Below are 15,972 nucleotides of genomic sequence, written 5' to 3'. Positions count from 1 at the left end.
CCCTCTCGCTCTCCAGGCTTCAGGAAGCTATCAGCAAGCCTGGGGAGCCCGCAGGAGTCCCCGCAGGGCTCCCCACGCTGCGGATAGCAGCCTGCCACCCGGCGCGCGCTGAAGCAGAGCGCCCCGCGCTTCTGGCAGACATCGGCCAGCCCCACAAGCCGCCATCCCGCTGTTCCCTGACCTGGTTTTGGGGGGGAAATAAAGAATCCCCCCCTTTATTTCCCCCCAAAAAACTAGGTGCGTCCTATGGGACGGAGCATCCTATGGGACGGAAAATACGGTATATTACTTGTTTTGCATGTTAGTTCTTCGAATGCCATGCCAGAACAGTAGTTAATACAACTCCTTTAGGAAGAAACTCTCCTCCCCCCTCCCTCTCTCTCTGACATGCACACAAAAAACCAGGTTGTCCACACCATCACCACAGATACAAATATAAAGATTTCAATACTTCTGTATTAAAGTGCAATCCAAAAATATTACAGAGGAAACTATTAAGTTATGGAAAGTGGTTAAGCTTCTTGGATTTAGATTAAAATGGTTATTAGAAAATGTCACCCTATGCCTGCTATACTGAGTAATATTCTCAGTTACTAAAGGGAAGATGGTCAGAAAGGGATCCATGAATACAAACTAGTATGAGTGGTTCTTGCAAAATATAGCCCCTTTAGAGGAGAGGAAAAGATATCCTAAGAGATTAGGCTTTACTTAAGTTATATTTTCCATTATATGTGGAGCAAGAGTTCTCTCTGGAACAGATAAGAGGGGGGATTATCATGTGAAAAATAAAAGTTAAACCAGCGACATCTTATGTAAGCAACCACAATACTGTGTGCTGCTTGCTGGCAAACATCCTTTTAGCCCTTCCTAACTCATTTGCCATCTCTTCCAACTTTGTTCAAAAGCAAGTCTGACATGCCTTTCTCTATTTCAAAGTGAGTTTCAATACTTCCTCTCACCCACATCATTCACCATTAGCCCTTTCTAGTTACATTAGTGCCTAGCTCAGCTGGCTGAGCAAGGAGAAATGGCTTCACTATCTCTCAGGAGTTTGCTAGAATAGCTCTTTTCTATAAAGTACTCTGCTATTAAATAGACTCTGCTGCACTTGCTGCTACTGGGTACCAAGACATTCTGGACCTGGATTGGGCTGGTTTCCAGGAGACCAAGACATTCTGCTTGGGTTGTGTTTCCAGAATGCTTGACGGGTGGGTTGCTCTTATTTCTGTACCCTATACTTTTTGCTTAGCTTCACCCCTCAACTCCAAACTACTAATTTCATAAAGCCACATCTTTGGTTCCAGTTCAGATAAATTGATCCTTTCCAGGTTTCTCAGCTGCACTAGGAATTAGATGAGCAGACAGATAGTCTGGCCTCTCTTGAATGTGAGACCTTCTCAATGTCCCCTATACCAAAAGACAGGATACACTTTTAGAGACACTGATCCAACAGTCAAAAGAGAAAGCAGAAGAGAAACCTATTACATGTTACGTCACATGATTGTAAGTTTCCACCAGGCATCCCTTTTGCAAGGGATAGGTTGCAAAAGTGTAGAGAACATGTTTGTTGCAGAGCCAGATGCAGTTTCATCATAATAAGTTGGAGATGCACCGAGATATTCAAAAAGACAGCTACTGGTTAGCCCTTTGGTTGCTTCCCCAGGCCATCTTTTTATACATCACTGGAGATTTCCCCATAAGTCCTCTCTGCTACTTTCCTAGAAAATAAGATAAGCCTCCACATATTTATAGAATTCCCTCTCATGCATTAAACTGCATGGGATTTTTTTTAAAAAAAATGCATGGAGTTAACCCAGTTGTAACATGCCACACTGATGCTCACAAGCAGAGATGCATGGAAGCAGAATACTCCTGTCATATTCCTATCTGTGTGTCATTATACGAGTGTTTTTGTTCCATACAAAAAGCTTCAGTATTTCATTCCTACTTATGTGAAGTGGCTTCATTTGCATTATGCATATTTCACCTCTCCTGTCAAACCAAGGGCTAAAATAGTCATGGCTGTTCTATTCTGGTCTCAGGAGAGAAAGCAAGTACTCAGGAAAGCAATACTGTCACTGCTCTTTTGTATTGCCGTGAGGAAAGTTTCAAGAACAGCGGGTGTTGAAGAGTCACCCAACATCGTGCAGGTTAGTGACACAGGATGACCTAGAGTATACAGAACCAAGAGGAGGCGGCAGCAATGGCAAATCTTCTAGGACAAAAACATGGGAGGACAGCCCCTGGGCTCTTCTCAGTTATTCTTCTTCTCCTCAGGTGGTGAATAAGGAGGTGGTTGATCCTAAATTAAATGGAGACAGCATTAATGTGGCACATCCACTGTACATGGGACGCCTTTTTTTACAAAACACATCAAAACTTTGCTCATTTCATAGTTTCAGCACACTACCATCATGCTTGGGGGGCCATCATGTTCAAATGGGCAAGGCGTCTAATATGAGGGTCCTCAACCCACAAGGTATCTTGTTCCTCTCTCAATACAAGTTTAAGTCCAGTACCCCCTAGAAATACACTTCAAGATGGAGTACACAATTTTATATAATCTGCACATGCCAGTGATAGGATGGCACTTAACACATGGCTGCAATGGCACCTTTTTTTTAAAGGAGGGGTGCACTCTGGATTGTCTAAGTAGTGTAATTTAACTAATTTAAGGTTTACTTTGTTTTAATGCAGCCTTTCCCCCTTAGAATTCAAGACTCTCTCTCTCTCTCTGTGTGTGTGTGTGTGTAAAACTTCCACTGAAATGGCTCTTTATCGCAGCTTTATAGCTTACTGAGAGTGACACAGAACATTAATCACATATACTAAAAACCAAGCAAGAACAAAAACCTAGTAATACAAATGAGGTTATTACTTGTAACAAAAATTGTCTTGTTGGCTGCCAGTACAGGTTAAAGAAATAAGCTACAGTGAGCATTTCTCACATTATTCCAAGATAGCATCAAAGCTAAAAGGAGAAGTGGGTCAATCAAATAATCTTGTACCAAGAAAGTGGATGCCATCTTGTGTCAGATTTGGATGTATTTGAAGCAAATTATGAAACTGCAATATGTTTCATAGATTCTGATTTGCCTCTTGTGGATTTTATGTTATTTGTGATCTTTTCCAACAGAGATACATTCCAAAATTCATCATACCATCTGTCTACAGATAGTTAACCAGCCTCCTTCCAGTAATGCGATATCATGAGCTTGGCAGCCATGAGAATGAAGTAAAGGAGGCCCTTGTGGGAAAGGTCCTCACTGACGTTTATGCAGATGGAGAATAGGCAAAGCTCAAGGTCCCTATGTGCTGTTACATTTGGCCCTCCCATTTTTTAGTACGGCTGGCATCTCTACTACAGGAAGCAAAGATACCAAGTATGCTTACTGTGCTGTAAGAAGCTGTACTGTATACTTCAACCAGTTGCAAGTTATGTCCAGCTGATTGCTAGCATAGCAAGAGTTCTTGCTACGTCTCCTCCCTATACCCATCCGACCTAGTGAGGTTCCTTACCATAGGCATGTAGACATTGTGAGGATTAGCCGGGTTATAATATGCACTGGAAGTTGCCTCTGTTGCTTTGTTGCCACCTAGTGCAGAAGGAAAGAATCAAGCATCTTTAAAAATACAAAAATCCACACTATTTATATTCACAAAGCAAATGCTGCTTGTTTTAGCACAATTTTTAGATTAGGCAAAAGAGCAGACTCTGCAGTGTTAGCAAGAAAGAATTAGGACATGACTAGACTAGCAGTTGGTTTGTGGACATGCTGAACAGCATTCATTCTGAGGAGACAGGGAACAGGAGAAAAGATGCCACAATGACCACAGAGACAAAGATCAAGAGACAAGATTTTAAGAGAGAGAGGTATCCACTTATACAAAGAGTAGTCCCAACACGTTTTTTCAGGATTAGGTAGCCACCTGGAATTTAGACTGATTGCATTCTGTAAACAAGCATTCTGGGATCCTAAAACCTTCCGAGAGCTTGCTCAGGACTGCAATACCTCAAGGACCGCCTCTTTCCATATGAACCTACCCGGACCCTGAGATCATCTTCTGAGGCCCTCCTTTGTGTGCCCCCTCTTCGAGAGGTTCTGATGAGGGTGACACGAGAAAGGGCTTTCTCTGCAGGGGCTCCCCATCTGTGGAATGCTCTCCCCAGGGAAGTTCGCCTGGTGCCTTCATTACAGTGGAACCTCTGGTTACGTACCGTCCTCCTTGCTTCGGGTAATGAGCTCCATTAACCTGGAAGTAGGTGCTCCTGGAAGCGAACTTTGCCTCAGGATGCATGTGGGAGACACGCAGCAGGAGACCCCATTAGCGAAAGCACACCTCAGATTAAGAATGGTTTCGACTTAAGAATGAACCTCCAGAATGTATTAAGTTCGTAACCGGAGGCACCACTGTATACATCTTTAGGAACCAGGCAAAAATGTTCCTCTTTAACCAGGTATTTGGTTGATCCAATTTACATCCCATGCCCTTTTAAAGTGTGTTGTTTTTTATGGGGGGGGGCCTATTGGGTTGCTCTTTTTATTTTTATTAGGCATTTTGTGGTTTTATATCTTGATCTTATTCTGTGAACCGCCCTGAGACCCCTGGGTATAGGGTGGTATATAAATTCAAATAGTGATAATAATAATTAATAATTAACAATTAATAATAATAATAGATTTTCACAGCTTCCTTGGCTGTCATGGCTATTAGAACAGGGTAACTCCTCACGCTCAACCGTTCACCTCTCTTCAACAAAGAAATTATTCAAAACTTTAAAAAAAGATACACTGGGAGACAGATCCAATCCCCCCCCCATTCTAAACGGAAACTTACCTGGCATTCCTGGCTCTGTCCAGGTTCTAGGAGCTGAAGGTCCTGCCTGAGATGGGGCCGAAGGTCCTGCAGAAGGGCCGGGGTATGGAGGAGGAGGCGCCATGTACATGGAGTTCATCCCAGGAGGTGCTGGATACATGCCTGAGGACAGATAACAGATGCCATGTCTACACACACATCACAGAAATATTCAAGGAGGAGCAGTTCCACAGGACAGGATTTTCCCATGCTGCATTTCACCCTCTTTTCCCATAAGCTCTCAGGGAGCTTTCCCCATATCAGTTACATGCTTAAACTGAGACAACTGCTGTTCAAACTACATTGTCCATACTGATCCAGCAACTGTTCCCACTGGCTGGATAGAAAGCAAGGCAGGGGCAGAGGCTGAGTCACCACATACAGATGTACTGTGGAGAATGTACCTACCAAAACAATGCATGTAATACTTGAAGTCAAGGACTAAGTCTTACTTTGTTTAGCGAAATGACCCAATCCACGTTTAGTGTGTTCCAAGCATTCTACACTGAATAGGATCCCCTCCACTTTCGTGCTACTGTTGATATTCTCTAGATTTGAGCATTAGTCATCTCACCTACATGGAATAGTTATATATATTGTCTGGTCGTATAAACTACTGCCCTTTACTGAGTGACATTCTTTTATGCAATCTGCTGGAATTTTTACCTGGAGGAGGAGCATATGGATATCCCATAGGTTGTGCAGCAGGTCCATATCCATTCATTTGTGCAGGCATATAGCCATATGGTCCTGGTGGTGGTGCAGCATAGGCCCCTGGTGCAGGTGCATATCCTCCTGGAAAAGGCGGAGGGGCATAGCCCCCAGGGACAGGTGCATAGCCATAGCCAAAGCTCTGGGCAGGTACTCCCCTAGAAGCTGAAGAGGAGTATGTTTAGTAAGCTAAAATCAGCACATGAAACCCTGGACTTCTTATGACGATGTCTTAAATCACTCTACATTTAATTGATTAAGGCAAAATTATCTCCTTTCCCTTGTTGATGTTTTTGCCAGTTTTGCACCTAGAGCAGGACAGAACCATGAGGATGAAAATGAACAGGTCAGTAAATGGAAGCAGCCAGACTAACTAGAGGCCAGCTACTGCTAGCAAAACCAGAAAGCAAAGCAAATACAGATTAAGCAGCAAATGACATTGGGGGTGGGGGAGAGAATCTTACCATCACTAGCAAGTTTGAACATCAGTTGCCCAAACTCTATGGCACCTCCACTGAAGAAGCTCATCTTAAATGAAGCCTGTCCTTCCCAGCCACCTAAGACAAACAAGTCAGGTTAAATGTTAATTAAGACAGCTTCCCAAGAGATTGAAAAGATAAAAGTTAATAGAGTTAATTTGGACCCATATGCTTCTGGGCAAATGAAAACATTTGTATTTTAATTTGATGGCACGAAAGGTAACTAAAACAGATGGGGAAGCTCTAGATGTTGTTTGACTTCAACTGCCACCAGCCCCAGCCAACAAGGCCATTAGTCAGGAATGATGGAAACTGTAATCTAACAACACCAAGGAGGGGGAGGGAGCACAACAGGTTGGTCACTTCTGGGAAGAAAGTGAAATCAAGAATAGTTTCAACCAAGTTATAGTATTAACACCAGTATTAACCCATCAAGTACTTCTCCTGCAAACTAGGTTTCACCCCCTTACAGATACAAAGAAGATTCATCTTATTTCAGGCAGTATGAAAAAAAATAGCTATATAAAATTAGCATTTGATTTGATAAGGCTGGAGGATGGGTAACTTGACTGAAAGACCAATAAGCCAGATAAGTGGATTTATTAATTTAATCAGGGTCTGGAACTTAACTAGAAAGTAAAATAAGAATTTCTACGAGCAGAATCTTTCACTTTCTTATTCCAGCAAGCATTCTTCATAACTCGGCAAGAAAATATTTACTGAAATGAAAGCTTTTTAAAAATATGTTTCTGAAATAAAACAACTTTTTCCTCTTCCCAAATCAAGCTATAATAATAAAAGGACTGAAATGAAAATCCTCATTGCTACACTAGTTACAATGAAAATAATGATTTGCAAGCCAAGAGGATATGTTCATAAAAGGAGTGCTGAAACACAATCAAACTTGGCAGGGAGGGGTGTGTTTTTAGTAAACACACAAGCTCACAGGAAAAACTCATTTCTAACATGTGATATTCACATGAGACGCTCACATGAGACACCAATGGAAAATAAATCACTGAAGCAGATTTGGCACAACTTGCGTTAAACTCAGTGATACAATAAATACATTTGTCACCACAAGATGTAGTACATACCTCCAGGTTCTGCTTCTATCACTCCTTTGATATAATTGGCGGAAAATACGGGCTGTTCAATGGAGCATCCTTTCACCTTGTAGAAGGGCATCATGAAGGACATCATTGGGTCCTTGCCCTTGGACACAAAAATAACCTGCAATACATTTAATTATCAAACTTATACCACGTGCTGTCTCTTCTATACAAGGCCCAAAGCAGCCAACACAGGGATAAAAAATGGAATATAAAACTACGTACAAAACAATTCAGGACAAATAACTAATTCTTCAAAGTGAGAGAAAGCCAACCCCCCCCCCCCAATATCAAACAATCAAGTGAAGACTTAAGTCAGGAGTTTGTATTTAATATTTATTAAAATAAATGAAAAAATAAGGAATCATAACCAGTTTTCTACAGAAGTCCCTCCACCCACTCAAATGTCTTCACCTTTTCCCTAAATGTCTACAAAATTGGGCTGAGACAGGCCTCTTTTAAGAACATGGAGGTTCCCCACTAAGACCTCTCGCTGCCATATTCCTAATCAGTTTAGGAAAAAGGTGGGGATCTTTTTCATCTTGAGGCCAAATTCTCTTCTGGGTAACCTTCCAAGTGCCACATGCTCTTTCTGAACACTCTAAGAGTCTGCAAGTTTCTATGCACTTTCTGTCCTCCATTCTGGCACTATCAGAGTTCAAGGACACATTCCAACCAGGCAAAACAACACCACCACTCCTGGAAGTTTCAAAGTAAGGCCAGTGAGGTGGGGGCTGGAAAAAGGAAGTGGCATTCTATACCAGCAGAAGTTTCTGAACAGTATTTAAAGATAGACTTATGTAGAACATCAAACAACCCACAAAAACAGTTTTCATCTTGTGTCAGTCAGAATGCCTTCTTGTATCTTAAGCCAACATGAAATTTCAGAACAAAATAATCTAGAAAATTTCAGAATTTGTAGTAGCCATGCTGAATGCCTGAAAGAAAACTACTTCCACTCTATGATTTCAACTACAGCCAGTGGCGTAGCGTGGGTTGTCAGCACCCGGGGCAAGGCAAGTAATTTGCGCCCCCTAACCCATGGATTTGCGCCCCCTAACCCTAACCCCCAGATGTTGCGCCCGGTGCGTCTGGCCCCCCCTGCACCCCCCACGCTACGCCACTGACTACAGCCATACCTCGGGTTGAAGTAGCTTCGGGATGAATATTTTCGGGTTGCGCTCCACGGCGAGCCGGAAGTAATGGAGCGCATTAATTCCGGGTTTCGCCGCTCGCGCATGCACAGATGCTCAAAATGATGTCAAGAGCATGCGTGGAAGAGCCGAATCGTGACCCGCAGACACGGGTTGCATTCGCTTCTGGATGCGAACAGGGCTCCAGAACAGATCCCATTCGCATCCAGAGGTACCACAGTAATGTAGGGGAAAAAATACCTACACTAATAGTATAGAAAAGAATGTACTGAAGAATCTCACACTAGCTGTAGTTAGATAAACTACAAGTGACTGCTGTCCTGACTGAATGACCCTTCAAAAGGTGTCTAAGATGCAACAGGCCCTCACTCAAGACTTACCCTGTAAGGAGTGAGAAACACCATTCCTTTCTTGGTGCCTTTGAAGATCTCTGGTTTGCCAGTCACATCAGAGAAGGTCAGCTCCACATCTTTACAGTGCTTGAGAATGCTTCAGGGAAGGAGAAAAAATATGGCCGCGTGAGCATTTCTTAGTGGGCTATGCAAAACATGCCAGTACTGTACTGATTGGTGAAGAACCAACTCTACTATACTCACTGGGAGAGCCACTGCCAAGGCCAGACTTGGCAGAAAGCAAAACCCAACTCAGCAGATATATCTGCCTTCCCCTTCAGACACTAAACGGGAACACAATTCTCCTAACATTTCAAGTCTAAAGCAGGACATGAGAGAATCCAGTGAACGGGATTCACCCAAAAAGGGCTTCTACTTGTGCAAAGGGACTCCCCTCCCCCCATAGTCCTAACTGAGGGTTGTATCCAACCGTGTTACTCAGTTGACAATAAAGCTTCAATTAGTGAACAGGAGAAAAAACAGGTTAGCAATTCCCCTCCCCTTCCCCAGCCTCCCCAAGTCTGAAGAACTGATTTTGGCTGTATAGGGGGAATTACAAAAAACCACCCCTTCCCCTTACTGTTAGCTGAGCAGTACTGGGAGCTCTATCCTGACAAGACAGATCCCCATGTGATGTGCTCTACAGCTGCCTCTCATTTTGCATTCTTCCAAGTGTGTGTCGAACACTTGCTAATATTAAGGCTACAGAAACTCCCATATGAACAGTCTTTGTTCTCATCAGGATACCCCTAAACCATTTCTTGTTCAGGAAAATTTTACTGGTGACCTACTGCTCACGAACAGGTTATGAAAGAGCTGTGCAATGCCTTTCAATTTAGCTCTCTCACTGACCAGCTAAGAATCATGTGACTGATTTAACTCGCTCTGGCTTCCCTTCCAGCTCTTTTGTTAGCCCAGAGCCAATTAGTGAGAGTTTTCTAAGTCAACTGAATTTCATTCTGCCAACGAGGTTTGCGTGCTCTGTTCTGTAACTGGTCTTGTGGCTTATAGTGTCAGGTTTTTTGTTATAAGTGATCCTGAAGCACAGGTGCTGTGGGACAAAAAAATTAATAAATAATAGATCAAATGATGCACTAACAGTCAATACAGTGGAAACTTAATCTTGTTAATAATTAAGTTGAAATCATTAATCCTGTTGTGACTGTCGTTTATAGGTGCTCAGCTCATCTTTCAAAAATGCAATAATGCTTCCATTGGCTTTCAGAAACTTAAAACAATATGCAACAACATATAAATTTGCATCCAAGCAGGGCCAGCTCATGCATCAGGCAAGGCGAGACGACTGCCTCAGAGGGAAGGATCCACAGATCTGATCTCCAAGAAATGCTTCGCCTGCTGCTGCTGCTGCAGTGGCCATGACAACTGTGGCACTCTTAGGAGGCCAGATCAGCTGTGTTCCTCAGCAGACTCCCTGCCACATACAGCCTCTAGGCAAATAAGAGGCGCTACCATCCTTGTTCCTGATGTAGATCTTCACTCACCCCTTCTTCCCTGGTAGTGGGGAGGACATTGTGTAGTTTGCCTCGGGTGCCAAAATGTCTTGGGTCAGTCTATTTTCTCCAGCATCTGAAATTCTCCTAACCATGATCTTCTGTTCAGAAAACAAACTGGACTCTGTGCTACACTTCATAATTTGCAAGTACAATTAACATGTACTTGGCTTCACCATTACTCTGCTTTTATTGTTCTTGGTCATTCAGCTGAATAATCAACTGAATAATATAACTGTCAATATCCACAGTGAAAGAAGGATACTGACAAGCTAGAACATGTGCAGAGGAGGGCGACTGACCAATAAGATAAAGAGTCTGAAAACCAAACTTTATGAGGAACAGTTAAGGGAGTTGGGTATGTTTAGCCTGGTAAAGAGGAGACTGAGAGGAGATATGATAGCCATATTCAGATTATCTCAAGGGCTGTCAAATGGAGCAAGCTTGTTTTCTCCTGCTCTGGAGGGCAGGACATGAACCAATGGATTTAAGTTCTTAGAAAAGAGTTTTTGACTAAACATCAGGAAGAACTTTCTGACAGAGCAGTTCAACAGTGGAAAAGACTCCCACAAGCGGTGGTGGACCATCCTTCCTTGGAGGTTTTTAAGCAGAGGCTGGATGGCCATTTGCCATGTATGATCTAGTTGAGATTCCTGCATTGCAGGGGGCTGGACTAGATAACTCTCATGGTCCCTTCCAACTACAATTCTGTGATTCCAAGATGGTAGCAGTGTTGTAGGAACCCTGTGCCAGGAATAGGGACAGCACAGAGAAGGGATGTCTACTCCATTTGTCGAATTTAGCTTACATTGGGAAAGTAACATGTCAGTTCCAGCAATAACAGGAACAAGGGTAAGAAAGAGATACCAGTATTGTGATGAGCTTTTCCGTCTGCCCTGGCCAGACAACTATAGTCTCGAAAAGACAACTATGAAGTCTACCAGATCAAGTGAACTAGCCAGCAGGCTGTAATAATTATTTTCCCTTAGATACAATTTGAGGGCCAATCATTCACAAGTTAAGTTTTCTGGCATGCTGCCAATCCAGCAAGTAATTTTTGACAGATGCAGGAGACTGATGCTCACACCACCTAAAAAACCAATGGTGCTCTGTTTACACAGAGGCAGAGAGTAACTTGAATATCACATCCACACCATACATTTAAAGCACATGGCTTCTGCTAAAGAATTCTGGGAACTGTAGTTTACCCCCTCATAGAGCCACATTTCCTAACATTCTTAAACCACAGTTCCCATTATTCTTTGGGGGAAGTCACACGCTTTAAATGCATGATTTGGGCAGGACCAAAATCACAGCCACGTTAATGAGATGAGCTCTGCCATAAATATTTTTGGCCAACTGTTAACAATTGTTATTGATAACAATAAAAAATTGATATCAATTGATAACAATTACCTAGTGAGGTAAAAATTGACACCAAAACCACCTGGAGAACCACACTTGTATACATCAATTCACAGCACCCTTACTTTTAAGATACTTTCCAGTTCTTCATGAGGAAAAAATGGCAAGATATCTTTATTCAAGAGAGTTCTCTGCTGCCCCAAACACTGGATATCTCCTTCACTGAAGGGGCTAAATGGCTGCTCACAGCCCATCTGCTTAGTCTGTCCCAAATATGCTTCAAAGGAATGTAACTGTTTTTAGTATTACTTTGTAAACACTGGTAAAATCGACATTTTTCTATAATGCTTCACTGGCACGCTAGTCACTTTATCTCTGATAAAGTGGCAACCCGGCCGGCGAAATATTAAGGAAATAAATGTGCGCTGATCTCCACTCTCTCATACTGTGGGGGATCAACGTGTAACTTGCGTGTAGCACATGACAAAGGGAAAGCACGGATTAGGGTCACGCCCACCGAGGGCTGAAGAGGAGGAAATGTCACGAACTGAATCAGCCTGCTCAGCAGCTTACGCCTAAGGCACCGACCCTAAGTATGCGATGGGGCAAGTGGGCGCCGCGGAGAACAGAAGGCCTTACTTCCGAGTAAACACCTTCAGGGCTGCGCTACAAGGGAGCGAGTTTATCTACCCACAGCAACACAGATCAAGGGATGTTTACCCCTTAAAACTTTCGCCCCCCCCCCCCCATGAACATCAACCGGGCAGGAGCCCGAGGGAAGAAGGCACGGGAGGAAGGGGGGCGGGGAATGCCCTGCGTAACAGCATTCACATGGGCAGTTAACTCCCGCGCGCGTGCGTCACAATCGCAATTCTTGGGGAGAGATTTGGCGCTGCTTTCGGTGGCCGAACCAGGGGGGACTTTTCCCGAGAAGCCGCCCGCGGTCTCCTCCGAAATAAACACGGGCGAGGCCCCCCCCGGCGACTCCCGAGGCCGGGGATGGCGCCCCCTTCCCCCGCTCCACGTCTCCCCTCGCCTCGCTTCCTTAGTTACCTCTCCCCGTTGGGCGGGATCACCCCGCCGCCCGCCGAGTGGTGCCTGTTCACCGCCATCTTCCCGGCCAATAGCGCCGCCGACCGAGACGGCCCTCCTCCCTCGTCCCTTATACGAAGCGGCGCTCGAGTGGCCTCGCCGCGGCCGTGACCTCACGGCGCACAGGCCCGCCTCTCGGTGGGGCGGGGAATGGGGCGGGCGCGCCTGGAAAGCGAGGGAAGGAAAGAGCGAGGAAGAAGGGGGAAACGAGCAGAGTGGGGGGTATCGGGGTCCTTCAGCCGCAGGGACAGATCTCCCCGTAGCTTAAAATCAATAAAGAGCCTAAACTCAGCGGCGTATTCAGATCTAACAAATGTATCCCGGGCTTAATGCCTGCACCCCCGGGGGTGGGGTGGGCTAGACGACCCTGGGGTCCCTTCCAGATCTACCATTCTAGGGTTCTGTTCTGCGACTTCCAAGAGTCCTTTGCTGTGAGAAGCCGGCAAAGCGGGGCATGGACGCAACAGCCAACCCACCTCACCTCTCGCCTACCTGCGATTCCCGGCAACGTGTGGAAGTGGGGTGTCAACAGTGAAGTCAGGAAAACGAAATGGGGGGTGGGGATACAGACTTTTTTTAAAAATAAAAAAATTCCTTCCAGTAGCACCTTAAAGACCAACTAAGTTAGTTCTTGGTATGAGCTTTCGTGTGCATGCACACTTCTTCAGACTTTTTTTTTGCATTGCGTTTCCATCTCACCGCAGGGATTACATTTCCTCCATCTAGTGTGCGCTCTATACGCTTCACACCTCTGAGGAAGAGGACTCTAGTATGCCAAAGCTGTGCCACCAGCCATTGTAGTGATTCAGAGACATTTCCTAGGTGTTGTAGCAGCTAATAAACTTCACCTATGTTAAATCTTGTGTCTAGGCATTGAACCCAAACTTATTACAGCCATAATACATGTATTGGTTTTTAAGGTGCTGCATGATTGTATTGTTTTTTGCTGCAGACTAACATTACTGCCCTTCTGGAACCTCTTGATAACTGTGGTGCTGTAACATTTTTTTAAATGCTCAAGGCTTGTTTTTCTTACCCTTCTCTCTTTCTGTTTGCATTTAACTTGTTGCTATAGTCCTGGCAACAGTTTGACATATTGCTATATCATATTTAAGAATATTGCACAATACCTTAAAACAGTTGTACTATGCTCTTATATCTGTTGTTGTTGTTTAGTCGTGTCCGACTCTTCGTGACCCCATGGACCAGAGCACGCCAGGCACTCCTGTCTTCCACTGCCTCCCGCAGTTTGGTCAGACTCATGCTGGTAGCTTCACAAACACCATCCAACCATCTCGTCCACTGTCATCCCCTTCTCCTTGTGCCCTCCATCTTTCCCAACATCAGGGTCTTTTCCAGGGAGTTTTCTCTTCTCATGAGGTGGCCAAAGTACTGGAGCCTCAGCTTCACAATCTGTCCTTCCAGTGAGCACTCAGGGCTGATTTCCTTAAGAATGGATGGGTTTGATCTTGCAGTTCATGGGACTCTCAAGAGTCTCCTCCAGCACCACAATTCAAAAGCATCAGTTCTTCAGTGATCAGCCTTCTTTGTGGTCCAGCTCTCACTTCCATACATCACTACTGGGAAAACCATAGCTTTTACTATATGGACCTTTGTTGGCAAGGTGATGTCTCTGCTTTTTAAAATGCTGTTTAGGTTTGTCATTGCTTTACTTATAGCTGTACTTGGCTCCAAAAAGTAGTGACTGTTCCATCCCCCCTACCCCAATCACAAAACCTTGTTTCATATCCCATCTCCTCTCATGCCTACAGATGTTAGGTTGCTTGTAGGCTTCCTGGAGACAGCTAGTAGACCACTGTGGTAAGAAGGATGCTGGACTTGATAGGTCTGATGCGGCAAGTCTCTTATGTAAATGGTAAAAAACCACAAAACCACAAATTGTGATTTTAGAAGTCCATTTTGTTTGGGATAGAAACAGCAGCTTTACAGTAAATGTCAGATGTGGAGCCCTTTGGAAATAGAGTTCAATTCACAAGGACAGCTGTGACTGTATGATATTAATATTACCTTTGAATCAAGACTATTTTTAATACAACTATGTTGCATTCATAGTGCATGTTGAAGACATTGTCATGCAACCTTGGGTTCCTTAACGTAAAAACGTTATAACCTCAGCCATACAGCAGGCGTTCTGCTAATTTATAGTTTGTTCATTAGTCTTTCATTGGTGAACTGGGACCAAAGACAAGGTGGGCTGCAAACAGTAATATTACTGCAATACAAATTATATACAAGAGGCAGGGAAAAGTGAATCCCCAAATGCATATTTGGGCTGATGGTGGGTTGTGAGTCTGAAAAGTTGAAGACTATGGCTTAGAGTAAATGACAAAATCTACTTACAAATATTATCAGGGCAACAAGCACATCTAGGATGGCCTTGAACAGTATTTATCTGGAAATGTACTCTCAAAGGACTAGGATTATTTCATAAAATATTATCAACTCTCACACAACCAGGCCTGTGCCGTGAGGGACTACTTGCCCGGGGCTTGGAGGGCTAAGCCAGCCGAGAGGGGTGGCACCAGGGACTGGTGCCTTTTTCCCCTTTTCTTGTTCTTCTCCAAACTGGGAAACTTCCAGTCCATTGTTGTAGGGTTATAATTTATGTGACACAATAATGCTGAAAGTAGGTGTCATGTGTACCAACTCGGACCCAAATGGAGTGATTGTGTGTGTGTGTGTGTAAGGAAAACTAAGCAAATAAACCAGTTGTTCAAAGAACGTTTTCTTTAATCCGACAGTAGAACACAGAAAGTTAAGTCTAGCAACATTTACATCACTGGTATGTGTCTTTTTGTCATTTATCTCAACCAGGACTGGACAGATGACAAGAGGACTTCATTATGATACTGTACTTCCATAAGCTAGAGGCACCAGGAGAATCTAGGCTACGTTCATTTACCATGCTTGTATTAGTTTCTCTGCCAGAAGAAGAAGAAAAGAATCTTAGTGTAATCTACAATTATCCATGAACTTGCTTGCAAGAGGATCTAGATTTCCAAAATACTTTAGGTACATCTCAGTATGCACAATGACTACAGTAGGATTCCACTGATATCTTTTTCTCTGCACCTGTGTCTCTTTTATGGCCTTGTTGTCCAGATCCACATGTAACATTAAAGAACCTCAAAAAGAGGGAAGCCAAAATATTGCTATGGGGCATTTGCTTTCTTATTACATTTATAACAGTAGCAGCAGTAGTACTGTAGTCATAGTCAGCAGAGTGCTATTTAGGGAGTTTGTGTGTCTTGGGTGGCATTTGATCTGGGTAGATTGGA

The 15,972-nt window shown here is 43.8% G+C and overlaps 1 protein-coding gene across 2 annotated transcripts; it reads right to left on the bottom strand.

The window, feature by feature from the left end:
- Positions 1-438: 438 nt before the first annotated feature.
- On the bottom strand, positions 439-12,794 carry WBP2NL (WBP2 N-terminal like). 2 transcript variants are annotated; one of them, XM_083462672.1, is made up of 8 exons: positions 12,635-12,794; positions 8,694-8,802; positions 7,145-7,280; positions 6,033-6,125; positions 5,524-5,733; positions 4,840-4,980; positions 3,520-3,596; positions 439-2,302 (listed from the first exon to the last, which is right to left on the bottom strand). In XM_083462672.1, the coding sequence occupies exons 1-8, from the start codon at positions 12,691-12,693 to the stop codon at positions 2,255-2,257; spliced, it is 873 nt and encodes a 290-aa protein (XP_083318798.1). In that variant the 5' UTR covers positions 12,694-12,794; the 3' UTR covers positions 439-2,254. The 2 variants fall into 2 exon arrangements, with proteins under 2 accessions (XP_083318798.1, XP_083318799.1); XM_083462673.1 differs by lacking the exon at positions 12,635-12,794 and adding an exon at positions 12,099-12,333.
- Positions 12,795-15,972: the final 3,178 nt, after the last annotated feature.

This window comes from Podarcis liolepis (assembly GCF_965112155.1).
Source record: "Podarcis liolepis genome assembly, chromosome: 10".
Taxonomy (NCBI): domain Eukaryota; kingdom Metazoa; phylum Chordata; class Lepidosauria; order Squamata; family Lacertidae; genus Podarcis; species Podarcis liolepis.
This window is presented reverse-complemented; position numbering and strand designations above follow the sequence as displayed.

Bases quoted from the DNA above. Each gene is read 5' to 3' on its own strand.
- WBP2NL (XM_083462672.1), bottom strand. From the start codon at position 12,693: ATGGCGGTGAACAGGCACCACTCGGCGGGCGGCGGGGTGATCCCGCCC. The intron at 3,597-4,839 runs GTAAGTTTCCGT...CTTCTGCACTAG, and splicing joins GACAGAGCCAGGAATGCCAG to GTGGCAACAAAGCAACAGAG. The intron at 2,303-3,519 runs GTAAGGAACCTC...CATTTAATTTAG, and splicing joins ACAATGTCTACATGCCTATG to GATCAACCACCTCCTTATTC.